This window comes from Schistocerca piceifrons, chromosome 3 (assembly GCF_021461385.2).
Source record: "Schistocerca piceifrons isolate TAMUIC-IGC-003096 chromosome 3, iqSchPice1.1, whole genome shotgun sequence".
Lineage (NCBI taxonomy): Eukaryota > Metazoa > Arthropoda > Insecta > Orthoptera > Acrididae > Schistocerca > Schistocerca piceifrons.
This window is the reverse complement of record NC_060140.1, coordinates 519,017,272-519,045,225: the sequence shown is the minus strand read 5'-3', so window position 1 is coordinate 519,045,225 and position 27,954 is coordinate 519,017,272. Positions and strand designations below refer to the sequence as shown.

The window sequence follows — 27,954 nt, the reverse complement described above, 5'->3', positions numbered from 1 at the left end:
TGAACCAGAATCAGCATGTCAGCTACGAGCAGTGGCAGTAGAATTCTCGATATTACCTGACCATAGGGCCTTGGATCTTGTGGGTCAATCAGGGGCACTGTTGCAGTTTTCTGGCGGTGTGTCCTCCGATCCGCGTAAAAAATTGGCTAATCCTGATCACTAATGCCATTTCGGAGGCTCTCGCCTACCGCATCTGCAACCCTTCGGACATCTCTATCACGCGGGCAGCCACCACTGCCGTTGCACGTTGCACATCGTTAGTACGACACGACGCCATCAAGACCGGCCACTCGAGAGGGAAATTCTTTCAACAGCATTCCGCTACATAAGCCGGCGGCAGGACAACACGAGTCAGTCAGTTTTAGAGGGCCTCTCCTGGTCCGGACGACTGCCGCTACTCCCCCATCGAACAGGATTGCTCTCGAAGCACATCATTGGGATAAAGCTGCTTCAGAAATCATCATCGTTTCTTCTTCCGGACGTTAGCTTCTGCAGCAGCACAGTGTCTTCATCATTAGTTAAGTTATTCTGAATCGGACTTCCCGGCCTTCCGCCTTAAACTCTAAGTGTTCTTATTGAATCTAAACCAAAACAGTCTTCATCTACCGACTCAGGCTTACAGGCCACGCATTTAACAATCAGCCAGTGATCATTGCCGAACAGCAAGTACTCACTACCGACTTGGCTCCAGGCGGTGTTTATTTCCCAGCGGAACAGTCCACCAGTGTTTTTTATGTGAACTTAATCTCCGATCAGCGGCCTCGGCGCTTATTATCAGTCTGACCTTATTGTGATCCACAGTTGATTTGTATCTATTGTAACTGTAATTTTGCCCTTTATTTCCGTACCACCGAAGCAGACATTTTTTGTTCAATAAATTTGTTATATCCTGGACATTGTTTTCCTGCGTCGCGGAGCGTGACACTTCACTGATTATCGCGAGGTCTAAATCCACAGGTGATTTACTATGGCTGTAGATAAGCCCACAGAATAAAACTTAAGTCAGCATGGCACCTAATTAGAGTTCATTTGCGTACTGCTTCAAATTAGACGAGAAGCTGCAAGTGTGCGAACCCAAGCGGAAGAACACAGCCAACGAAAATGTTTTGCTGGAATCCTTGAATAATCTTGAGTCCAGAGAGAAACAAAGAGACGAATGAAGTAAGTAGCCAAAACTCAAAATTACATCAGAACTTAGGCAATGCTCTGATCTAACTGCCATCTCTCTCTCAGCCTTGAGAAACCCAAAAATCTGATATGCAAATATAAACGATTCATCATTACAACACATGAATTGAAAGCCATATTAACTACGTGTCTGATCCTATACATACAGAAGAGCAATCAGAACATTCCGTCACTTACACATTGCTTGGCTAGGCCTCAGTGTCTGTTCTTTATTTAGTTTAAGTTCCGTTATATAACATTCTAAACAGGCAGTAATCGTAACAGCTAATCGTCCCTGTGCGTGTTACAGATCATCCAACCATTGTGAGGACTAACATGCTGATCCGAAGCATGGGACCAATATCGGAGCTGGATATGGTAAGACTCAGCGGCATCTACTTAGTAGACTATTAGTATAATATCTTTCTTTTGCTGCAGCACTGCCCACTCTCAGTTCACGATGCTACATGGTCGAGATACGAGGACATACTTCTAGAATGAGAAGTCTGAAGACACTAAACTGTGGTAACTGATCCACAAGACACGTATCATATAAGGGACGATCAAAAATCGTCCTTTAGAAGGGCGTACAGTCCAGAATCGCTATGCGAATAAGGCAAAATCGCTGTGAGCATTGAGGCAACCATCCCACCGACCCACGAGGTATGGTAAAGCACGCTGTCCTGCTGCGTGAAGACGTCCGTAACTGCCTGCTGCACATCCTCGTCCAACAAGAATCGTGGACCCTTAAAGACTTTTTTCAAGGGACGGAAGGCGTGATGATCGCGTGGGCACAGATCAGGTCGGATGCTCGGGTATCTTCCACTTGAGTTGGTTTAACTTCTGCGAAGCTACATTTGCGATTTGCGGATGAGCATTATCATGAAGCAGCAGCAACCCTTGTCGCAATTTTCCCGGACGCTTCGCTTTAATTGCACGCCGTAATTCTTCGTTCTCCGATGGAAGTCTACCAGTGGCTGTCCATCGACAGCCAAAATTAGGATAACGGCGCACTGGTCCTGTTTGGAGGCATGTGGTAATAACGTCGCCATAGTTCCCGTTTCCGAATTGACCGCACACACATCGGAAAGATACAAATGCCAAACTAATTCCTTGACTACATGTCGGTGCTTATATACCGGCGTCGAGGTAGTGCTATGTTGCGTATTCGCGGCAGCAAAGCCCTCGGAAGGGTAACTTTTTGATCGCCCCTTACACCACAGTGTCCATAACATGTAATTAGAAAAGTCCTCAGCCCGAGGATAATACATATTTTAGTATAAAAATGAGAAATGAAACAGTTAACAGATGGTATATTTGTCAGCAAGGTGGTATGTTCTCTAAGGAGAACTTGTGATTCTCCTTTTTGGAATATGGTTATTAAACAGTCTATTCGTGAGGAATACTATCGTAAGACTAATCACGTTTCATTACAATTACACCTACTGATTTCAACGGTGTTGCAACAATTTCGATAGTGGAAGAGTTACCTAATTTTGGAGAAGTTATCCGATTTCATGTGGTAGAGACTGATATAAATATGTAGCAATACGCTTCCCTGTAATGTATTGGTCTTGAAATGAATTTAAAACCGGTATTGTTGTGAATACACAAAATAGGCAGCATAAAACAGGTTTGGAAAATATTTCACGCACCTTAAGATAGGCATCCCAACTCACATAATCTGGGCGCAGATGATGCAAGTTGGGTTACGTATCTTCAGGTGCATGAAATATTTTCCAAGCCTGTTTCATTGCGTCCATCCTGTAGAAGAGTGGTAGCATAGAGTGATTATGTCTGTTAATAAAACTCTACTCACGCAAATTGTGGTAGTTTCAAAATTTTCATTACAATTTTAACAACTCACTTCAAATGACAATACGTAGAAATAGTTCTAAAATGAAATGCATCACTTCACTGAGGCAGCAATGGTATATAATTTTGAACAGTAATGAAATCCATTAACGAAACCCCGTCCTTGTCATAACGTGTACTATCATGACTCATTAATATTATAACGTTATAGCTTCAAACAATAATTTGCAGTTGAAAAATCAATTGCACAGTAAGAGGCTGATAAAACCACGGAAACAGCACATCAAACAAAGAGACACTTATTGCAACTAGTAATACAGTTTCAGAATCACAGCCTAAACCTTTCGTAACATTACTATAAGTTTCAAGATATACTCTAAATAAGAATTGTGCATTTAATTTGAAATTATTAAAACTGCAAAAACTAATTATAATATTGTATTTTACTAAAGCCTGTTTTGTAATATCTCACATATGTTGAACAAAGAATGACAGCCATTCTCAGTACAGTCTTTTATTCTGTTGTTAATATTTTAACGCTAAAGACAAAATTCTACGTTATGGGGTAGGAACCTGTTCCAAATAGCACGAGTTATGTTAATCAGTATCTGTACACACACACACACACACACACACACACACACACACACACACATACACACACACACACACACACACAAACATACACAAACACAAACACACAGACTCACAAACACCAAATGTAAAGACTGACACACACTCAGAGCAGTAGCAGACACTCTTACTACTACCAATACTAAACAAGAGAAAAACGCATTCCGCACGTCAAAACAAAGTGCACAAAATGTCGAAATTGCATTGGTTCTTCACAACACAAAAAAATGAATATAATTAGTGTTAGTGAAGACGGTACGTGGTAAAATCTACCACTTATGTGTGGAAAAACGGAAAGAATGGCGAAAGAAATAAAAAAAAACGTGAGTAACGATAATAATTAATACTGTTTATAGTAGTAAGTTAAAACATAAGAACTGTTCATGATCCTAGCAAACCAAAATTATGAGAAAAACTATATTGTTGGTGATCGCTGCTTTAAAATAAAACAAAACGCGTTTGGTCTTAATCACACTTCATTGCAGTCATAAAACACGTTATTTAACCTACAGCACTTATATAACTGCGACTGTGGAAAACAGAAGCCGTAAAACAAAGTGTAAAATATGTTTATAAGAGAACTGATTTCTTTTGAGTCTGGTAAATACAGGTATTCCATATTTTTACCAGAAAACAGCTGGAATTGAAAAAAAAAAAACAAATGAAGTGACAGGAAAATGCGGTGTACTTTGCTCTGGGTGACTGTTTTCCAGGACTACTCTATGGACTGCTACTTCCGACAATACTGGCGCGACTCACGACTCAGTTTCCTGGGCCCCATCAAGAGTCTGAGTCTGAGCATCAAGATGCTGGAGCGCATCTGGCGGCCCGACACCTACTTCTACAACGGCCAGAACTCGTACGTCCACACCATCACCGTGCCCAACAAGCTGCTGCGCATCTCGCAGGACGGGGACATCCTCTACTCAATGAGGTGAGCACTGCTTTCTGTCCCAGTGAGGCAAGTGCCTCTAGCCCATGCTAAGAAATGAGCTCAACATGTCTTCAGTAACAATAAAATAATAATAATAACAATTTGTGTATGCTGTCACACAATGAAGCAGGCCTGGACTGCTTCTCAGCCACACCAGAAACTGTCTACTTTGCAAACATGGCCTTCACTTAACTGCCTTATCAACAGATAGCGCTTCCAAATTCTGAAAAACTGGTGAATAAAGTTTCTCCCTACGACATTGGACTGATTAATTTGTTATATGGTTTCTAAAAGTCACTCCCTTAAGCCAGTAGGCCGACTTGTGAAATTAAAAAGTCTTTGCTTGGTTACCATCTTATTTTAAGAGTGGTAAATACTACAGCACTGCGCTGCCATGGTGTGTCTAATGTGTGAATCAACGTTGTCACCAGAAGATATTTACTAAAGGCGTGTAATGTACACTGACGGAAATGGAAAGTATTACACTATGAATCACCGTTCCGATATTTATCAAATACCTTTTCCCCACAGCTTCGTATCTCTACGTGTTGGACCATAATATTGCACATCTCCATACCCCCTACTTGCCAAACTCTTCCTGTCCCCTCTCTCTGACCATCTCGTCCTTCCTCTTCCTTGTCTACCTCTTCCTCCCCTCTCTCTCACAGTCCATCTGCTCTCCCTTTCTCTCTGCTCAGTCGTACGCATCCGAATGAGTAGCCCCTGAAAGACATGCCAATACTACCGGAGCCAGTAGGTTATAACGTTATATATATATACGTTCTGTTTTATATACAGGGTGTTAGGTGTATAGGTACAGATATTGTGAGTCTTCCTGCAAATTCAGCACATAATTTACTATCTGATGTTTTCTGCACAGTCATAATTGCACTGTGGAAGAGGCTATGCTTGTGAGTGTGTGTTATCTTTTTTTTGCGTCAATGCATCCACATTTCAATACTTGACCTGTTGACCAGAGGAAAATAAACATTAATAGCTTGCTTGTGGAACACATTTTTGGAGGTACTAACCACCCTAAAAAGCTACTGCTTCTAACAGCTATAATTATTACTCTCAAATGAAGTAAATACTGATGCAGTGTTGTTAAATATATCAACAGAAATATCTGTACTTATACCCCTAATACCCTGACTTACATTCTATTCGAAAATGATGTCCATCGTCAGCATTAGTATGACGTGTGAACTCATTGTTCACTCATACGCTCTTGTATTCGTTGTGACACAGAAACAAACTATTTCGGAATGTAATTTCGAGAAATTTCTTGCCATGCTTAAAACACATGCTCTATGAAGATTTCTGGCTAGAGGCTTGTATGAAGGTATATGTCTTCCCATCGCATACCAGACATGCTCTAAGCATGATAAATTAGGGTTCTGGGCAGGCCAGTCAAGGATCTGTACATTCCACAAGGCGTTTGTGGTGTGAACTACATTGCGAGGTCTTGCACTGTTCTGCCGAAATATTCTATTTGGTCACGAAGGGAATACAACACAATTTATCTTCCTTGCTACATTCTGAGGAGCAACCAGCCTCCCTTCAACAATTACCAAATCAGTCCTTTTGTACTATCCAATAGCATTCCACACATATCATCCAGAAGTTGGTGAGCTATGGGCCTCGAGAGTCGCTGCTTTCTGTGAGCTTTCACCAGGTCGTGACGGAATTGGGACCCGTTGCTAAACTCTGCAGAATGCCACTCACTGTCCTAGTTGACTCTGGCTCTGCACTGTGTGAATCTCTGCCGTCTGTGGTGTGTGGTGTCAGTGTTAAACGATGCATGGTAACTCGAGGTCTCTACCTGAGTTCCACTAATCTGTTCCTGGCTGATCGCGGTGACACTGGGGCTCTAACGTGAACGCGAGTTTCAACTACTTTCATCCATTTGCTCGTCAGATCCAGTCGAACAATCCTACAATCTGCATGTGGTGTAGCCCTTTTGTGAGAACCTCGACGCACAACTCACCGAAGTGGAGTCAACTCAAAAGACTTGCACCAGGCGACCGGTCTACACGACGGAAGGCCCTAGCCACACGAGATTTCATTTGTGAGAACCATGGTATCTTGGCCCATTACCTCCACGGAACGAACTGTTCATACGTAGTTCCAACTGGCTTAAGTAGTCGGGTGCAAGATAAAAATGCCATTTCCCTTATGCCAACTGGGTGTGTACCCTGTTAAGTGCATTTTCTGATCTACTCATTTTTCCTCACAGCATCCGTGGCAATGCGTTAATGTGTCGGTGTGATAAGTTTGCTTTTCCGGACTCGTCTCTGTTTACCGAGCAAGGTGGCGCAGTTGTAACACACTGAACTCGCACTCGGGAGGACGGTTGTTCAACTCCGCATCCAGCCTTTCAGTGTAAAGTTCACCGTGGTTTCCCTAAACTGTTTACGGCAAATGCTGGAACGAGTACTTTGAAAAGGACACAATTTCTTTCCCTGTCGTTCCCCATTGCAAGCAAAATCTGTAACAGCATTCGTCCTCGGCAGGACGTTAAACACTAATCTTTCTCCCTTTATTTTGTTTCGCGCTCCATAACTCGCCGCGCGTCTTGCTAGCTAAGCAACTCAATGGTATTTCCCTTAACAGTTATCGTCGCGTCCCAGATTATATTCTCTCTGATACATTACATACCTAGGGATATTTTACCTACTTCCTTGAGGATGATCCATGGTCCACTGACGATATTTCGATATTTACAATTACTCGTGTCGTACATATTCAAAAATTCTTTAAAAAAAACATTGTCATATTGCAGATTAACTTTGTAATATAAACCATCTAATCAAAAGTATCCAAATAGGTGTTAGTGGACATTACTATGGGGCGTGTCTACCCTTAGTCTTTATGACGGCTTGAACTCCTCTCGGCACACTTTCAATGAGGTGTCTGCTTCTTCTTGGAGGATTGGCAGCCCATAGATCCCGAAGGGCCAAAATCAGATAAGATAGTGATGTAGGACCTGGGGTCCAGAGCGAATTCGACGTTCTAACTCACCCCAAAATTATTCCTTTGGGTTCAAGACAGGGCCATGGGCATGCCAGTCCATTTCAGGAATATTACTGTCCACAAACCATTGCCCTGCAGTTCCTGCTTTGACTTGTTGCACTGTCATACTAATAAAATCATCGTACCCGAATTGTTGCTTTACAGTACACAGTTCATAATACAATACAGCGCGATCATATCCTTTCGCATTTTGCGCTTTCTTAACTTAGATAAGGGTGTACAATAAAACCACGAATAGGACCCCCATACCGTAACATCGCCTCCTTCGCATTTCACTTTTGAAACCACACACGATGGCAGATAACGTTCTGCAAGCATTCGCGAAACCCAGTCCCTTCCATCGGATTGCCACATTGTACAGCGTTATTCATCACTCCAGAGCACTTGTTTCCAGCTATCCAATGTCCTGTGACGTCGCGCTTTACACCACCTAAAGCGTCGCTTAACATTGCCTACAGAAATGTATCGCTAACGAGGAGCGCCGCTCGACCGTTATACCCCATTATTTTTCACTTCCGGTGCATCGTCAATGTACCTAGCTGGGCTGAGTGATTCCTTCCGCTGATTTCATGCAGTTTTTACAACCACCCTCTGGAACGATCGACGGTCCCTGTTCATAAGGTCATGAGGTCTACCTGGTCTTTGTTTAGCTGTTGTTCTTCATCTGCGTTTCAACTCCACAATCACATCACCAGCAGTCAACTCGGGCAACTCTGAAAGCGTCGAAATGACTCCGATGGATTTGTTATTCAGGTGCCATCGAATGACTAGTCCATGTTCGAAGTCACTTAGCTTTTCTAACCGAACCATTCTACTATTACTGCTTCTCTGCTGACAACACAATACTCGCTGTCCCCTTTAATACTACCGGGTCTGCCTCTCGTGACACCCAGGGTCACTTCCACATTACATACGGATGTCTGGATACTCTCGATCAGGTGGTGTACGTACATGGATGAGGTCTGGAGACACCAGTAGACTATATAATGGTAAGACAGATTTAGAAATTTTAAATCACAAAACATTTGCAAGGGCAGAATTTATTCGACATGAACTTCAGAACAGAACTGAAGAATTTGCAGGAAGGTAGGAAATTAAGATAAGGCCTGGGTGAGTTTAAAGGAGCAGGATGGTATTAAAAGTATCAAAGAAACCATTGGACAACGATTGACAAAAAAGGTAAAAGGAACACAACACAAAACAAATAAGTAGCTTTGATAGATGATGTAGTGAACACAGATGGGGATCAAATAAATAAAAGGATAAGGCCATTACAAATCCATGGATAAAACACTCATATTGAATTTAATTGTTGAAAGGCAAGAAGATAAAAATGCATCCAGTGAAGTAGGAAAAAGAGAATACCGACCTCTAAAAGATGAGATTGACAGAAATTGCAAAATGGTGAAACTGGAATAACAAACTCAAAAATGGAAGGGTGTACAACCATGTATCAATATAGGAAATTGAAGAGAAAAGAGAATCAGTTGTTTGACTATCACTTGTTCATATGACAAGCCCAGAGCAAGCAAAGAAGCGAAAGCTGAAAGGAATGTATAGAAGAGCTATACAAAGTAAACAAACTTGAAGACAGTATTGTAGGAATGGAAGAGGAAGCAAATAAAGATAAGAGGGAAGATATGATACTGCGAGAAGAATTTGACATAGCACTGAAGACCTAAGTCGAAACAATGCTCCTGGTGTAGAATACATTCCTTCAATATCCAAGAGATATTTGGGAGAGCCAACAATAACAAACCTAAATATTACGAAATCTGATTCGCAACCTGCGAATCTAAATTCATTTCATCTGCACTATTTGTCGGTGACATACGAAAACATCTGCCGAACAGGGACTCGAATCCAGATTTCCCGCTTAACGTAAGTGGTCGCTTTCACAACTTCGACTACCCGAGCACGCCTCCCGGACCGACCCAAACTTCCATATGTCACTACTAGTGTAGTGGAATTAGTCGTATGGAATCAAGCGATGCTGAGAGAATTAGATAACGGAATTCGACGCCAAAACTAATAGATGAGTTTTGGTACTTGGAGAGTGAAGTTACTGATTATGACCGAAGTAGAGAGGGTGTAAAATGCAGACTAGCAATAGCAAGAAAGATATTTGCGAAAAAGATAAATTAGTTAAAATCGAATATAAATTTAACTGTTAAGAAGTTTTTTCCGAAGATATTTGTATGGAATGTAGCCTTGTACTTAAGCAAAAGATGGACGGTAAGCAGTTCAAACAATAGGAGAACAGACCTGAAATAATGGTCTAAGGAAGTGTGCTGAAGATTAAATGGATAAACCGAGTAACAAAAGGGAGATACTGAATCTAAATGAGGAAAAAACAAATTTATAGCACAAGCTGACTACAAGATGGGATCGATTGATAGGACACATTTTGGGGCATCAGTTTGGTAATGGGGGGGGGAGGGTGTATGTGGGTGGCGAGGTGGGGGCAGGCTCTGGAGCGGAAGAGGTGGGGGGAGGGGTAAAAATTCTAGAGCGAGACCAAGGCTCGAATGTAATAAACAGAATCAAGCGCTTGTAGATTCCAGTAGCTGTCTATAGATGAAGAGGCTAGCACAGGGTGCTATAGCATAGAGATCTGCATCAAACCATTCTTCGGACTGAAGACCGCAACAATAAGAAACGCACACATTGTAAACACTTCCAGTGGCCATGGTACTGTCTTTACGTATCCAGGAAAATTTACTTGTACGTCTAATCCCGGTCCTCACTCCGCAAACCACTCATCGTTGCGTGGCGGATGATACTTATGGTACAGCCATCACCAGCCCCTTTCAGATTTCATTTACCATTGGGGAGCGGGACGAACGACTGTCGGTAATCCTTCGTATGAGCGATCATTTCTTTTACCTTCTCATTATGGTCACTTCCTGCGATGAATGCGGGAGGATGCAATACGTTGCTCAACTCTTCCCGGAACGTGCGCTCTCCAAATTTCAACAGAAAACTTCTCGATGACACACAATGCCTCTCTTACAGCGACTGCAACTGCAGCTTCTTGAGCGTCTCGCGTTTACTACATGAATCCGTCCTGCCTGGTATGTTGTAAGCCCCTTCTTTCGTGGATCACAGTCTATCTTAGCTTGGCGCCGCTCTTCCTTACCGTTAGTTGTACTTGATCACAACCACTTCAAATAGCTCCGATCAGTTACTCCTAGGTATTTTACTGCTGTTACCGTTTCTAATGAATTATCGTCAAATGCATATTTCAATGGTAATTGATCTAAAAATTAATTCTCCCAATGTACACCGCTCAGCAAAACTTAGGGAAAAGATAGATAATATATTACCAACTTGGTATAAATGAATGACAGTACGGGAGCATATTGTCTGGGGCCTCCCAGTCGTGCACAGACAGTTGGACATCACATGGCGCGAGTTCAATGTGACTGTAGCACCAAATGTAGCTGGCACCGCAACACAAGACAGTTGAAGGAACGAGGAAAGACAGTGCGAGTAAATCAGCGAGCAGTGACGGTGAAGGGATTAGCCGAGCGGTCTAAGGCGCTGCAGTCATTGACTGTGCGGCTGATCCCGGCGGAGGTTCGAGTCCCCCCTCGGGCATGAGTGTGTGTGTTTGTCCTTAGGATAATTTAGGACTGATGACCTTAGCAGTTAAGTCCCATAAGATTTCACACACATTTTTTTGAGTAACGGTGAACTGTGATAGTGTTCCTCATTACCACATGGTCCGGAGACGACATTTAGATGACTTCTCACAGACGAGTGTATACAAGAGTTGGGTATTGCTCGTAGCACTGTTTCGCGTGCACTGAGAACGTTCCGAACTACAGACACTGCTACGCGAGGAAGAGAAGTCTGTAAACCACAGTCGACTACAGCAGCGGATGACCGCTACATCGTGCAGTAGGCTCGAAAGGACCCACATCAAACAGCAGGTTCATTTGCAGTATTTAATACGAATGCAAGGCACACTGTCACAGGCTCCACAGTGGCATGGCTACGGCGTGGGGGTCGTCTCTTTGCCCGACGACCAGTACGTACCGTTCCGATACCACCCTCACATCGGCGGCTTCCTTTGCGATGGCGCCAAGAGCATACGGACAGGACCAATAACGAGTCTCGGATGAGAGCAAATCAGTCTGAATAGTAATTCTGGACGTGCCCTAACACGATGAGAAACAGGAAAGTGTCATACACCCAGGAACATTGGGGAACACGATAATTTTGATACTTCAAGTATAAAGTGTGGGTATGCATAAGGCTGCATAGGTGTCCTGAGCTCCAGCTCATTGAACGCAGTACACTCACCGGTCAGCATTACTGAGACGCTGGCCGGCCGGGGTGGCCGAGCGCTTCCAGGCACTAGAGTCTGTAACCGCGCGACCGCTACGGTCGCAGGTTCGAATCCTGACTCGGGCATGGATGTGTGTAATGTCCTTAGGTTAGTTTGGTTTAAGTAGTTCTAAGTTCTAGAGGACTGGTGTCCTTAGAAGTTAAGTCCCAAGTGCTCAGAGCCATTTGAATTTTGAATGTCTGTATTAAGAACCAAGTACCGCCCTTTGTAATGTCCAGGAGACCATCATGAATTGCGATGACTTCAGAGTAGTAATTGTCCGTGAACAAAAGTGTCATTTCTGTTCGACTCATTGCGTATTTCTTCCGGTTACTTTCTGCTCTATTGCATAGCAGTTCTATCTTTGCAAGGCCCAAGTTTCATCGATCTGTTACTTGGCAATGATACATCATGCCAAAGTTACTTTCTTTTCAAGTTTTCCGCACCAGCGACTAGCCATTATTAACACGCCATCATCTAGACGAAAAGGGTCCTAGAAACGTGCCCCGGTCCACAGACGCAGGTTGGTGAAGGCTGAGATATTTTATGGGGTACTTTCACCTGGCCTCACATGGGACCTGTGGTGTTCATCGAAGACACCATATCAGCTGTGGTGTACGTGAACACTATTGCAGACCACCTGTATCCCTTGATACTTGGTGTGTTCCTCGGCGGTCATAGCATATTCCAGCATGATAACTGTCCATGTCACGAGACCACAGTGCTGCAGTACTACAGTGATTTGAGGATCATGTTAGTGAACTCACATCGACGTCTTGGCCACCAACTTCGCGTGAAGTGGATCTGATTGAAAGCATCTGTAACGCTATCGGACACCAGATACGCTTTCACAACCACCGGCCAGTAAATTGCGGGAAATACTTGAGCTGTGCGGTAACACTTGGAGCTATATACCTCTGGAAACCTACCAAGAACCAGCAGAATCCAGGCCGTGTAGAATCGCTGCTGTATTGCGTTCCAAAGGTGGGCCGACACACTATTAACCGGGTGATCATAACTTTTTCTCTCATCAGTTTATTTCAGAGTTCACACAAAGTTTATAATTCGTTGTTTGGTAGGAATATGTTACATGAGCCTAGTAGGAAGTTATTGAGCTACTTTTATTTCCACTATAATGGACGATCAAAAAGTTGCCGTTTGAGGACGTTGGTGTAGCGTATATCCAAAGTATGGCGACCCCAATGCGGGTATGGTTCAAATGGCTCTGAGCCCTATGCGACTTAACTTATGAGGTCATCAGTCGCCTAGAACTTAGAACTAATTAAACCTAACCTAAGGACATCACACACATCCGTGTCCGAGGCAGGATTCGAACCTGCGAACGTAGCGGTAGCGCGGTTCCAGACTGTAGCGCCTGGAACCGCTCGGCGACTCCGGCTGGCAATGGGGTTATATAAGCACCGACATGTAAGGAAGGTATTAGTGTGGCGCTCGTGTCTTCCCCAGCTCGTGCCGTAAATACAGAAACGCAAACTATGGCGACGTTATTACCGGATGCGTCCAGGTGGGACCAGCGTGCTGTCATGCTTTTCAAATGGTTCTAATGGCTCTGACCACTATGGGTCTTAACATCTGTGGTCATCAGTCCCCTATAACTTAGAACTACTCAAACCTAACTAACCTAAGGACATCACACACATCCATGCCCGAGGCAGGATTCGAACCTGCGACCGTAGTGCTTTTCTTAGCTGCCGAAGGACAAAAACCGGTAGACATCCATCGTAGAACGAAGAATGTGAATGGGGCAGGTTGTCTGTCGAAAACCACCTGTTTGGAATGGGGATGCTTCTGCTTCATGATAACGCATGTCCCCATACCGCAAAGTCTGTAATTACGCCAATCGAGTGGGATGTACTCGAGCACCCGTTCTAAAATCCTGATTTCTCCTCATTCGATTATCACTCCATCGATCTCTTAAAACAAGCCTTGAAAGGTCAACGATTCCTGTCTGATGAGGATGTGCAGTACGAAGTTCCGGATTTCTGCACGCAGAAGCGTACGATGTTTCGTGCGTAGGTGGAATGATTGCCTCAGTGCTCATGTAAATTTTGCCTGATTAGGATACCGATGCTGGACTGTACGGCCTTTGACCAAAAACTTTTTGTTCGCCCCTTATATATTACCGAGCAATACACAAGTTTTCTTAGATTTTGATTGCTTCCTCGACAGCGAGGACAATATCCTTGTACTGTTACAGATACCCCCAAAAGCAAACGGTACTGGAATGATGATTGAGAACTCAGTGTTACAGCGAGCTAAATTAAGAGAGTTTCTCTTTGACTATGTTTCTGAGTTCCGGTGTAACTACGTCATTACGACGAATTGCCCGTTCATCTTTTGGCAATGTGCTATGAGTGATTTTTTTTTTAAGCTTCAAGTTGTAGGACCAAATTGAGGAGCAAATCTCCAAGGTCATGGAACGTGTTAGTACATAAAATTATGACACAAATGCAATAACAGATAAAAATAAAATGTTTATGAACCCAGAAAAGTCAAGCTATAAGTTTAAGTAAACGCAGTCAACAATATAATCTGCTTAATTTTTCAAGTAACTCCTCAACAGAATAGACGGAGTGACTCACGAGGAAACTCTTCAGTTTCGTTTTGAAAGCGCGTAAATTACTGCCAAGATTTTTAAATTCTTGTGGTAGCTTATTAGAAATGGATGCAGCAGTTTACTGCATACCTTCTGTACAAGAGATAAGGAAGTCTAATCCAAATGCAGGTTGGATTTCTGCCGAGTATTAACTGAGTGAAAGCTGCTTATTCTTGGGAATAAAATAATATTGGTAACAAGAAACGACAGTAAAGAATATGTACATCGAGAGGACAATGTCAAAGTACCCAGACTAGAGAACAGGGGTCGATAAGAGGTTCGCGGACTTACACCACTTATTGCCCAAACTGCTCGCTTCTGAACCAAATATATACTTTTAAAATGGAAGAGTTATCCCAAAATACCATACGACATAAGCGTATGAAAATAAACAAAGTAGACTAATTTTCGTGTCGAACGATCACTTACTTCAGACACCGTTTGAATAGTAACAATTGCCGCATTAAGTCTCTGAACAAGATCCCGTACGTGGGCTTTCCACGACAGTTTACTGTCTATTTGAACATCTAAAAATTTGAACTGTTCAGTTTCACTAATCATATGCCCATTCTGTGAAATTAAAACGACGGGTTTTGTTGAATTGTTTGTTAGAAATTGTAAAAACTACGTCTTACTGTGATTTAGCGTTAGTTTATTTTCTACAAGCCAAGAACTTGTGTCATGAACCGCACAATTTAAAACTGCGCAAGTGTTGGACTTAACATCTTTTAATATCAAGCTGTATCATCAGCAAACAGAAATATTTTAGAGTTACCCGTAATACTATATAAATAAGCAGCTAGAGTGGCTATAACACTGATCCCTGAGGCACCCCCCCCCCCCCCCCCCCCCCCCGCCATTTGACCGTCCCACTCAGACCCCACATCACAGCCATTCTCCCTTTTTATAAAGCAGCTTTACTACTGAGTACTTTGAGCGTTCAGGAAACACACCATTCCTAAACGAAAAATTATAAATATGGCTAAGTACAGGGCTAACATGTGCATGTACAATATTCTGCTAGGCACTCCATCATATCCATGAGAGTCCTTAGTCTTCAGTGATTTAATTATGACCCATCGCCCTCTTGTCTGTAACACAGGGGAGTATTTCAGACATTAATCTCCTGGCAAATGCCTTTGCCAGGAGAGTTATATAATTCCCTGTAGAAACTAAATTTTTATTTAATTCACCAGCAATGCTCAGAAAATGATTGTTAAATACTGTACATACATCTGATTTATCAGTAACAGAAATATTTTTACTACGAACTGACTTTATATCGTCGACCTTGTGCTACTGACCAGATACTTCCTTCACAACTGACCACATGGTTTTAATTTTACCCTCTGAATTAGCTATTTTGTTTGCGCATCACATACTCTTTGCCTTCCTAATATCATTTTTAAGCACCTTACAATACTGTTTGTAGTGGGCAGCTGTAGCTTGATTGTGACTGCTTCCAACATTTTGATATAAATCCCATCTTGATCTACATGATATCCTGATGCCACAAGTCAGCCAGCCAGGCTGCCTTTTACTCCTAGTACCCCGTTTAGAACGTTCCAATGGAAAGCCACTCTCAAAGAGCATGAGAAATGTGTTAAGGAAAGAATTATATTTGTCAACTGTGTTATCGGCACTATAAACATCCTGCCACTCTTGTTCCTTGACGAGGTTTTAAAAACTCTCTATTGCCGTTCGATTAACTATCCTACATAGTTTGTAATTATATGTGAGATTTGTTTGAGTATAAGAGCCTTTTAGTGTTAAAAGTTGTACATCATGGTCTGAAAGGCCATTCATCCTTTTACAGAATGCCCATCTAGTAATGAACAATGAATAAAAATATTGTCATGGCTTTGCTACTATTCCCCTGCAACCTAGTTGGAAAAAACACAATCTGCATCAGGTCATATGAATTTAGGTGATCTTCCAACGTCCTTTTTCTTGCACAATCACATATAAAATTAATATTGAAGTCACCACATATAACTAATTTCTGGTACTTTCTTATTAAGTGAATCAAGAACCCTCTCTAGCTTGAGCAGAAATGCTCTGAAGTCAGAATTAGGCGACCCCATAAACAACAAAAATTAGAAGTTTAGTTTCATAAATTCAACTGCCCCTGCACAACATTCAAATATCTGTTCAGTGCAGTGCCGTGATAGGTCTATGGACTCAAATGGAATAATGTTTTTTACGTACATAGCCACTCCCCCACCCCGCAAAGAACTCCTTGAAAAACAGCGGGCTAATCTGTGTTCTGGTAAAGGAAGCCTCTGAATTGTCAAATTATTTAAGTGATCCGACATACCAATAATTTCAGAGTCAACGTCTGTAAGCAGTTCACTAACTTTATCTCTAATACATCATATTTTAATGAAATATCCTAATTCGTTTTCTACTTGGAAACATGACGTCCTCTGAAGGTGAGTCCTTAGAGGGATTTACTTTAAGCAGGTATACCTATAAGCTGACTTAACTCTAAAAAAAGGTGCAGCTCTAACAGCAGCTACTACAGGAATTTTTCCATGAATGATGCTGCCACCCCCCACTACAATGCCACCTATAGGCTTTGTCAGCCTCCCCCTCCCGTACCTATTGAGGTACAGGCCATGCCTAGAGAAACCCAATCTACTGACAGACTCAGCTGGCACAATGTGACCCATGCCCTCTGCCAGCAGTGCCTTCTCCAGCCCCATGTTAACGACCCTAACAGCCGCGTTAAGATGAGGCCGATCATGGCGCTGAAACAGTTGCACGAAATGTCATGAGTGTTCATAAGAACTGGCGAGAGTGTCTTCACTCCGATCGTCCAATACGTACTTCAAATGCAAATGTCATTGGCTTTTGGACATCTGAAAACACACCGTCTGTGAATAACGCCGGGAAATTCTCTCTTGCCATTTCAGCTGCAATATTTGTAAAATATTATTAGGCGGTTGACTCGGATCTTAAATTACGCTCGGATACTTACGAAAGACTGCTGATGCGGTCCAGATGTTCGACAGCTGCTTCGCATGCGCAACTCACGTAGCTTCCACATCTGTCAGCTTCTACTGAGCCAGTTGGCTTAGTGATAATACGCTGGGCTTGTATTCTGAATTATGGAGGTCTTAGCCCTCGTTCGACCATTTACATTTTCCGCTATTTCCCTTTGAGTGCCCGTGGTTTCTGCCTGAAACCACCATTTTATTTTTTAATTTTTTATTTTCATATTCAGTTGCTAGGATCACGCAACAGCTTCAATTCCTCTTCTTTCCTAGTTGTCTTTTCCTTTACCAGCGAATCTTTTCACAGATATCCTTTCACTTTGCATTTTAACCCCACTCCTGTAATTTTCTTTTACTTACGTCATTCCTTCTTCGATGTGCAGATTGAATAGTTGGGGCGAAGGACTGCATCCCTGACTTCTATCCTTTCTTATTCAAGCACTTCTTTCATATTTTCCCTTCTTATTGTTCTCTCTTGGTTATTGTAGATATTGTTTACTACCTGCCTTCCTTTACAGCTTACACTTGTTTTCGAGAGACAGTTTGTCGTGAGTAACGAGACGTGAGAAAGTTCAGGAGCTATAACTTATGTACCTGCTTATCAGCCAGAATTGTGCCACATCTAGGTTAAAAAACTTACTGCTTATGATAAGGGGCGGCGAACAATGACAGTATACATCAGAACCCTAACAGCCTTTGCAGTCATTCCATGTATGCTGCCGCTGGCTCATACGCTCATGAAATGGAGGTGAAGTGTGTTAAACGTAAGCTCACTTGTGACTGATTATACCAGAGGCACCTAACATTGGAGGGGAAAAAGAGCTCTCTGATCCTAGCAACAGTTTCTTCAATATTTCGTTTCAATATTATTTCAGAAAATTGTAAATCGTTGTATAGCTTGCGCCATAAATTTCCTGAATGGAAGGAAGACGAGCTATTACTATGGGCTCAGCTGTTAAGGAAAAAATTAAGGACCTGCATTTCAGTCCGAAAATATTTCTGGATCTAAAACACTTTACTACGCTACTCTAATAAATTGCGGACATCGAGAGGACTTTCCAAATGGTATTATAAGATGTTGCTGCACACAAGTGCAAACTATTACCGTTTTTGTTAGGGTACCGCCCGAGGCATAACGGGAAGACAATGTTTGCTGTGACTGACCACTTACACAGGACTTATTAAACTCCCACATCAAAATAATGACATCTGAGTGACAGAGGGAAAATATTACCCTGTAGTTACACAGGGGCAGGCAAAAAAAATTCATATATTAGATGGAATAATTAATGTTTGGTTACTTCATCCGCTCGTTTAGTATAGTTTATAATAATGGCAGCTATATTTCTGAACAGCTAATTGTTATTGTTGTTTCTACAAAAGAAACACAGTTTTTAATTTTTTTTAAGTTCTCATACGTTTCTGACGGCGTGGCTTTACTCGCTTTTTAGTTATTGTGACACAGTAGTATTGCTCCACTTTTTAACTGGGCTATAGTAGAGTCTGCTTATCGTTACACGACATTAATAACTTTTAATCGGAAGGCAGAAGATCAAGATGATGTACAGTCGACGAATAACATTAAACATAAATAAAAAACGTATTCTTAAATTAGGTAATTAATCTCCACTGTCTTGTGTGTATCGTAATTAATCTTATCATTTACGCAAGGCTTGTTTTCTCCGTCTCAATTAATGTGTTGTGAAAAATTTCATTTATCACAAAATCGTCCAGTGAGTATGATGATGTCTCTTACGACCTGTAAGTAATCAGAAGTATCTTGATTATACAGTGTGTCGCAGGATGAATGATCAGTATTCAGAGATGCGACAGAAACGATCTTTCGAAGCAAGCAACTGTAGCAGACATAGCCTCTGAAAGCTGTAGCTGAGAGCTGTGAACACTTCTTCATCTTCGGCACTGTGAAATAAATCTCTTCTACTGCAAGCTCTTTGCTTTCCATATTATGAGAGGTGGAGGTATAGACTAAGCAAGAAAAAAAGTCCTGTAAGCATGGGCTCTAAAGTGCATACTTTAAGAGGTACGAGTACTTGTTCATCCTCGCTACAGTGAAACACACCCCTTCTACTGAACAAGTGCTCATAGCTCTTAAGGTATGCATTTTAGATGCCATTTTTACTGACCTTTCTTGCTTCGAATGATCGTTCCTCTTATATCCCTGAAAATGGCCATTCGTTATGTAACATCCTATATAACCTCACAGCATTTATATAACTTCACAGCACTTATTCTCAATACTTCAAGGTGTCACTACATAGCACTTCGACGATGTACAAGTAGCAGATAATCAGAAGAAAATATGTCTTCTTAAGAGCGATAGGAGCATTAAGACAATGTTAAACGGGAATGACACCTTTATCTATTTTCTTTTACGTTCTTTGCAACAACAGGCATTTTGATCGCACCTAAAGTGGCCTTATCCGGTACGACGCATGAGAGATTTTGTGAAATCCTTTCATACCACTGTCACTTAATCATTGTCACTGATGCGAAACAATAGCGATCGAGAAACAGGATTTGACAGAGCTGTCGAAAGTATTAAAATATTGGACTCAGCCGTAAATTACTCAGTATCATTCTCCTCATGTACAGGAAAGTTCAAAAATTTTACTACTCCCATGTGTCTGGTGTCAGGAATTCGTAGATTTTGAGACAGCTCTCGACAGTATGTAACAAAATCTATACTATCAACCCTTTTTAAATGGCAATACATTGGAGTTGGACAAAAATGTGGAAACACATAAAAAAATGGATGCCTGAACACAAGTACAGATGCTAGCCAAACTTGCAGGTCTCGCTGTAGTATTTGGCCACGAAGGGCACCTGTGCTCAGTCGTGGTCAGTAATTATTTTATTACGTCGGAGCTAAGTCAATTCAAACTTCGGCAAACTGCTGGTGCTCTTATGGTGCTTCTGTAACGAAAGTGACCGAAGCTTTTGATGTTTCAAGACGCTTCACATCGAAGATTTATATCCCATATAGGGGAAGCAGGAAAGCGTCAACTGTAAGACACAATACGGACGGAAGTTAATTCTACATCTATCGATGACTTTCCATCAAAGAGAACATGTTGCGTCTTCCTAACCAAGAAGGAATTCTCAGACCAGTCGGACATTTCATTTGATACCCCCGTCTGATCTTACTTTTACTAATAAACGTTTATGTAGCACTTTGGCAAATACTTTTCGGAAGTCAGGAAATATTGCATCCGTTCGAATGACTTGATTCATAACTTTCAGGATGTTACAACAGCACAAGTCAAGTCTGGCATGATAAATCTCTTAAGTATCCATATTTGTAGTCAAGGTGGAGGTAATTCTGTTCGAGATATCTCGTTACGTTTGAGCTCAGAGTATCTTCTACGACTCTACAACAAGCAGTTGTCACAGATATTGGATGGTAGTTTTGTAGATCACCTTGTGTCCTAAAGCATTAAATAACAAAATAGCGCCAGGCGATATTTTCTGCGACCTATATAAGGCATTTGACTGTGTGAATCACAGTTTTCTCCGAGATAAATTGACGTTTTATGGAATTGATGGTGTAGCCAAACTTGGATAATATCATATCAAACCCAACGAATGCAGAAAGTTGTACTTAGTAGTATGTAGTCTGGCGTTAGTATTGTGACTAGAGAGAAATCACGTATGGGGTTCCCCACGGCTCAATCTTAGGTTCGCTATTTTTCCTTACATAAGTATGAATTTTCGTCTAATATGCAACAAGCAGAATTGTTTCGCTTTGCAGATGACAGTAGTACTGTGATCAATCCAAGAATACCTAGAGGAACAGAAGAAATCTTTTTTTAAAAGTGTCGTTGACTGGTTTTCTGCTAATGGTCTCAGTCTCAATTTTAAAAAGACACGCATATCCAGTTCTGCACATCTATGGGTACTACACCAATGATAAGTGTAACACATGCTCAAGAAATAATAAATGGGATGGAAACTTCAGAATTAATTAAACTGGAAACAACACATTTTGGGGCTCATAAAACAACTTAGTTCCGCTACATTTGCGCTTAGAATCATTGCAGATCTTGGGGAGAGAAATGTTTTGCATATTTTCATCAATAATGTCATATGGAATAATGTTCTGGCGTGACCCTTCTTTAAGAAAGAAAATGTTCATCCCTCAAAAACGGGCTGTAAGAATGTTATGTGGTGCTCACCCACGATCACATTTTGACTACTGCCTTACAATATAATTATTCCCTCATCGAGTTTGTCGTAAGAAATCCACAACAGTTCAAAAGAACAATGATGTTAATAATTACGATACCAAAAGAAAAGAATGTCATTCATCATTCCACATTAAGATTATTTTTAGCTCAAAAGACTGTGCAAAACGCAGCTACCAAAATTTTTAATCGTTTACTCAGTGATATAAAATGTCTGACAGACAACAAAGTAAAATTTGGAAACAAACCGAAAAAGTTTTTTCTTGGCAGCTCCTTCTACTCCGTAGAAAAATTTCTGTTTTTGTTAAGTTATGAAAGGTGGTGGGCAGGAATTACTAGCTCAGATCTGTTTATTTAATAATAATCATTAAAAAATTTGTAAATGCTCAGCATGTAGCCATATTTATAAATTAATCTGCAGTCTGAATGCAAAATGACTCGTCGGACAACATTTCGATTTATCGTGCGAATGATCCGTGGAACATAAAACTAACTAGCTATTCGGAAGGGAACTCGGATTATCGATAGGCTATCAGAGATAATGTGGCTAGCAAGCAGCCACAGTTCCCCGCTGCTGTGCAGACGGCACAAGCGGACACTACACTGAAGGATTTCTGCGTTTAAAGCGCATGGTCACGTCCTGACGCTTCGTCAGCGGAACTACAGCAAACAACTAAGGTGCCATTCATTAGTGAAATGTTACACCAAATTGCGCGGGTGTTCGAACCACTCGCCGAGAGGTTGGCAACCCCGCTGTTACGTGATTTAAAATTTACCGAATGGTATTTACAAGTTCGTCTGACTGAACCAGCCATGAGAGTAACATTTATGATACATATCCATAAATGAGAGTGGGTTGAGGAAAGGGAAACAAAATGAAGGTTCACTGGTTGAGAGAGCATGTGGTCACGTTTCAGTTATTACAAAATCTAGTAAAATTTAGAAAGAACTTGGCAGTAAGAGGTCACTTATCTGCACGGCGTTGCTCTCCCTCTAGCCAGGATGCGTGCATCGATTCGGCTGGAAAGGGCTTCAAAAAGCTGGCCCACAAGCATTGTAGCTGATGCTTCATATCTTGGATGAACTGGGACAGATTTAAAGTCCGAGTTGGATCCACATATATTCCACTGGGAACGATCTGGAGATCTTGCTAAACATGGGAGTACCTCAGAATCACACAGACTATTCATAGCAATATACGTGCCATGTTTAGAGGAGCATTGCAATGTACAAAAATGACACCACGACTCTGTCGCACGGAGGTAACACTTGACGACACTGGGTGGCCGTGACGCACCGCTGTGCCGTCAGATTTCTCTCAGTCACTACCAGCCGAGATCTGAGGTCATGTCTGGTTGTTCCTGACGCTACGAGGCCAGTAGCTATACCTCGGCCTCTCCAAAACTTTGAAAGAATGGTACCTCTACCTATATCGCCGCTGTACTCTCCGATGATGGTCAGCCGGGATAGTGGAAAACCGCGTTTCATCGCTGAACACTTTGCGATGCCATTCATCAACGACCCATACGGCAACCTAGGCATGGAATGGTAAATCCCTAGTCAGGCAGTTACTTGTCTCCGACCAATGGTTCAGGATGACACTGAATGTTTTCTCAAGTCCATTACTTGTTCTCGGATGGCAGGCGCAGATGTGAAGGTGTTACAATGCGCTTGGTGGTCAGATACGGTCGACTGCAACGTTGATGACGAGCGCCTCTGCCCTTAAATTCTCATACAGTCCAGCATCAGACCACTCTCACGTCTGGAACACCCCACAAATCTGGATACTGCGCGATTTGACCAGCCGGCCAATTTGAGACTCATCACAAACTCTGTCTGGTGCTGATGAAGCTGTCTCACGCGAGTTTGTGCCATCTTCGTTTCTTTCACTGTGGTCACTCATCTGACGCTGTTCATGCCCCTTATGTACCTTACCAGGCCTGGTAACAACACAAAATGCAAACAACACTAATCTATTCCGGTGGCCGTTCTGCCTGCCACAGAGAATTGCAACTCTAATCATACCCGCCGTTGGTGCGTACTTGTATGAAAGTACAGTGACATCTGACCAAATGTTCTGGATGCTTCCCTTTTTTGTTAGGCAGTGTACGCATATAATAAAAAACGCAAATATAAGGACGTTAATCATAATTTTTACTGGTTTCTGTGTTTTTCGTACTATTTTTATGCCTGAATGTGAAGCTGGAAAACTAAAATTTCTGTTCACAGACTGGACCGTATGAAGCCCCATGATGGTTGGAGCAGATTTCCTCCCACCCGTGTGTTTTCAATTGAAACTGTCGAACCGCGCCATTCAATACAGTGCTCGAGTCTTACTTGCTTACAGTCTTCTCTCTTTCGGTGTTAGTTCTCGACTGATCTTATACATGTACGGTGACAGTGCTGCTCATCTAGCCAGGCATTCACTACAAGAATTTACAATGGGACCGTACCTACTTGTCATTGCCTATTTCGTCCAAATGCATGGTATATGCAGATCTTGGCCGAAATGAAACAGAAATGAGAACTCCGGATGGTCAAGCGTTTGCAAAAGACAGCATTTTTGGCGATGGTCGAGTGAGGCATGAGCCATTTATGATAGCGCGGATTTCATGCAGTGGTTGGCGCAGCGAAAAGAGTACAGAATGGGAATCTGAAGGTCGTGGGATTATTTTTTCAGTTTAAAGTTTTGCGTTGCTTACACTGCAAATAAACTGAAATAATGTTCAATATATTGTATTTCCGTGACGAAAAAAGATTGCCATCGTACAGTATTAAAGTGATTTCCACGCTGCACTCCGCTTTTGCAACCCTGTGACATCTGTTTCTACGCAGGTAAAGAATTTAACCAGAAATCTGCAAAACTAGAAATCTTCAAAACTACTCTTATCCCGTCGAGAGAGAACAAGAAGTGACATCCCCAGAAGACTGTATCAAAATACATTTCATGCCAATACTTGGTGAAACGATGTGGTCCGCGCGTTTCGTTGCTAATGTGTGACCAGAGAGACCTTTTATGAATGTAAACCAAGTTTGTTTTTCTATAGAAACTTTACAACAACCATGTAATTGTAAAAATGGAGCGTTTATAACGTGTGCAAGGTGCCGAGAAAATTATCGCTTCGCCTGTTTTTACGATGAGTATTACCCCAACACTTGTAAATCATCAGCTGTAAAACAATAAAAGTGTCTAATGTTATACACGAAGTGTTCGTGTATGCCTTGCAATCCCTTACTGGAAATTCATTTGCAATCCGAAACTTTGCTTCGCCTTTTATTTTCACGCCTTATATGAAAATATTAATAAAGGCAATATACTGAGAATTTTTTCGGTTTCTCTGCAGCATAAGCAACATATAAACAGAAAATAAGTGTCCACGTAGGGACTCGATCTCACATCCCTATGATTAGCGTTCTGTCCTCTTTCCGCCGCGCCAACTGCTACCTGGAAACTAAGCTAACATAAATGGCTCATGTTTCACCCGACCCGTGCCAAACATGATATTTTTTCTAAACGGTTGGCTATCTGGAGTTCTCACTTCAGTAACTTTCAGCTGTACCAAGCCCTGCATATATTATAAATCTGATCGACATAGGGGATGACAAGTAAACGCGGCCCCTTGTCAGTCATCACCGACCGTTCGGCAGTGCCATTATTACGAAATAAATCTCGGGTGAACAGGCTGGTATGAGTATGCATAGGACACAATATTTCGGCAATCGACCACGTTGCCATCATCAGGTGCGCTGATGTACTGACCGGCGGTGTTCCGGCGCCATGTATATATAGGACAATCCCCCTCCCTCTCCTCCCTCAGGCGCTTCCTACAAGTCGGTGCGGTCCGCGCCCCGTCCGTTCTCCCGCCGTCTGGGCGCTGCGCCCTAGGTCTTCTCCTTCAGGAGGGTCTGCCGGCACCGCTCTCGTTATTCTTCCCTCCTTCCCCGAAGTCGGTACACCCTGAGAAGTATCCCTTTTCTTCTGAATCCGGGTGATCGCGGGTTCCCACGCCTTGCTAATGATGTAACCGCTGTTACGATTTAGTTGTGGCTCCCTTACTCTGATCTCTATGGCTTCTTTAATGACACAGTTCCAGTATTTGGAAGTCTGTGTCAGGACTTTGGTTTGGTCATAATCCATGCTGTGGAGTTCCGACGGGCAATGCTCAGCGATTGTCGACATACTAGGCTGTTGCAGTCTAGTGTGCCGTTGATGTTCTCGGCATCGGTCCTCAATGGCACGAATGGTCTGCCCTATGTATACACTACCGCATTGGCAAGGTATCTGATAAACCCCTGATTTACGTAGACCAATGTTACATATACATGGCGCTGGCCCACCGCCGGTCAGTACATCAGCACACCTGATGATGGCAACGTGGTCGATTGCCGAAGTATTGTGTCCTATGCACACTCATACCAGTGTTCACCCGAGATTTATTTCGTCATAAAATACGCCTGGAGAAATTGAAGAATCACAGTGCCATTATTGTTACACCGACCACCACATCATTCAGTAGCGAGTCATACTTAACTTTTTGGTACGTATGCCGAGTAGGACAGTTAAAATTACTTCTGATATCCTTCTAATTGACGGATATGAACAATAAACTGAGCTTCATCAGCGTTAACTGAAAATCGTACTCGTACTTTAAGTGATACCGCGATTTTCGGGACGGTAACGTCTGGCGTTGTGCTGGAGGCTCTTCGCTGTGTGGGGGCGGCGGCGGCGGCGGCGGCACAGCCACTCGTAGCGGTCCTCCAGCCGGCCGACGACCTGAATAATCGATTGCACTACGCACTCGAGAAGCGGCCGCGTTAGCAGGTTTTTAAGTATTCATCCGCTACACACTCTTCTCACTAAGCGATTACCTAGCATAAAGCGAGCACAGATTCCGCCTCTCCCTGCGTCCGTCTGGTTACGATCACTATACATAATGCTTAATATTCGGTCAAGTAACACATCGTCTTCATTTTTTCCATAAGGTACAACGCAAGTGCAGGAGTTGAACAAAAATATGGAAGCATCACGAGAAATGCGAGCTTGAACGTAAACACAGATTCCAGCCAAGCCTGCAGGATGCGCTATTTTATCGAAAGGCACCTGGGCAATGTCATCAATACGTTGCAGGTGTCAGTCGTGACAAGACCAGTGTTCTGTGTAGTTGTGAGTGCATTATGTCGGCTCAAAAATGGTTCAAATGGCTCTGAGCACTATGCGACTTAACTTCTGAGGTCATCAGTCTCCTAGAACTTAGAACTAATTAAACCTAACTAACCTAAGGACATCACACACGTCCATGCCCGAGGCAGGATTCGAACCTGCACCGTAGCGGTCACGCGGTTCCAGACTGAAGCGCCTTTAACCGCACGGCCACACCGGCCGGCTATTATGTCGGGGCTAAGTGAATTCGAACGTGGGAAAGCCGTTGGGCACGTATTGTGGATGCTTCAGTAAACAAAGTAGCCGAAGTGTTCAAGAGGCACACCATCGAATATTTACACCGCGTACAGCGAAAGCGAGAAAACATCATCCGCTAACTTACGACGGTGACGAAAGTGTGTGTTGAGTGATCGTGACGGACGGTCATAGAAGAGGACTGTGACAAAAAAAAAGTGGACGACAGCTGCAAAAATCACAGCAGAACTGAATATCGCACTCGCGAATCCTGTCAGCAACAAAGCAACACGAAGGGAACTCCAGTAGCAGGGAACCGCAGGTCGAACTGGAATTCCAAAAGCACTCATCAGTGACGCAAATGCCCGTAACAGGAACCCTTGGTGCCGAAGCCATAAAACCTGGACTATGGAGCAATGGGTGAGTCTTGTTTCCGAATTCTGGCCGACTTTTCATCCCAAGAGCGAAACGTGGTGAGGCTTCGGTGATGACTTGGGCGCCATATTGTGGTTCCTCTTCGGATGTCACACTTCTGCCAAGGATTATGTGACCATTTTGGCTGATCAGGTCCATACCACATTACATTGTTTGTTCCCCAGTGGTGACTCAGTGTTTCAAGAAGACAGGGCCCCGTTCACAGAGCTCGCATCGTCCAGGACAGGTTTTGTGGACAGGAGGATGAATTGTCTCATCTTCCATGGCGACAAAAGTTGCCAGGCCTGAATATTATTAAGCCGTTTTGGTCTTCTTTGGAGATGAGGGATCGCTATTCACTTCCATCATCGTTACCTGAACTTGCCGCTACTCTGCAGGAAGCATGGTACAACTT

At 42.6% G+C, this 27,954-nt stretch overlaps 1 protein-coding gene across 1 annotated transcript in view; it reads left to right on the top strand.

Moving 5' to 3' along the window:
- Positions 1-1,482: 1,482 nt before the first annotated feature.
- Positions 1,483-27,954, top strand: part of LOC124788792 (gamma-aminobutyric acid receptor alpha-like) — a 77,280-nt gene continuing 50,808 nt past the window's right edge. Inside the window, exons 1-2 of the mRNA XM_047256075.1 lie at positions 1,483-1,545; positions 4,329-4,549. Of these exons, the coding sequence (XP_047112031.1) occupies positions 1,504-1,545; positions 4,329-4,549 (263 nt within the window). The 5' untranslated portion in view covers positions 1,483-1,503. The remainder of the gene's footprint in view (positions 1,546-4,328; positions 4,550-27,954) is intronic.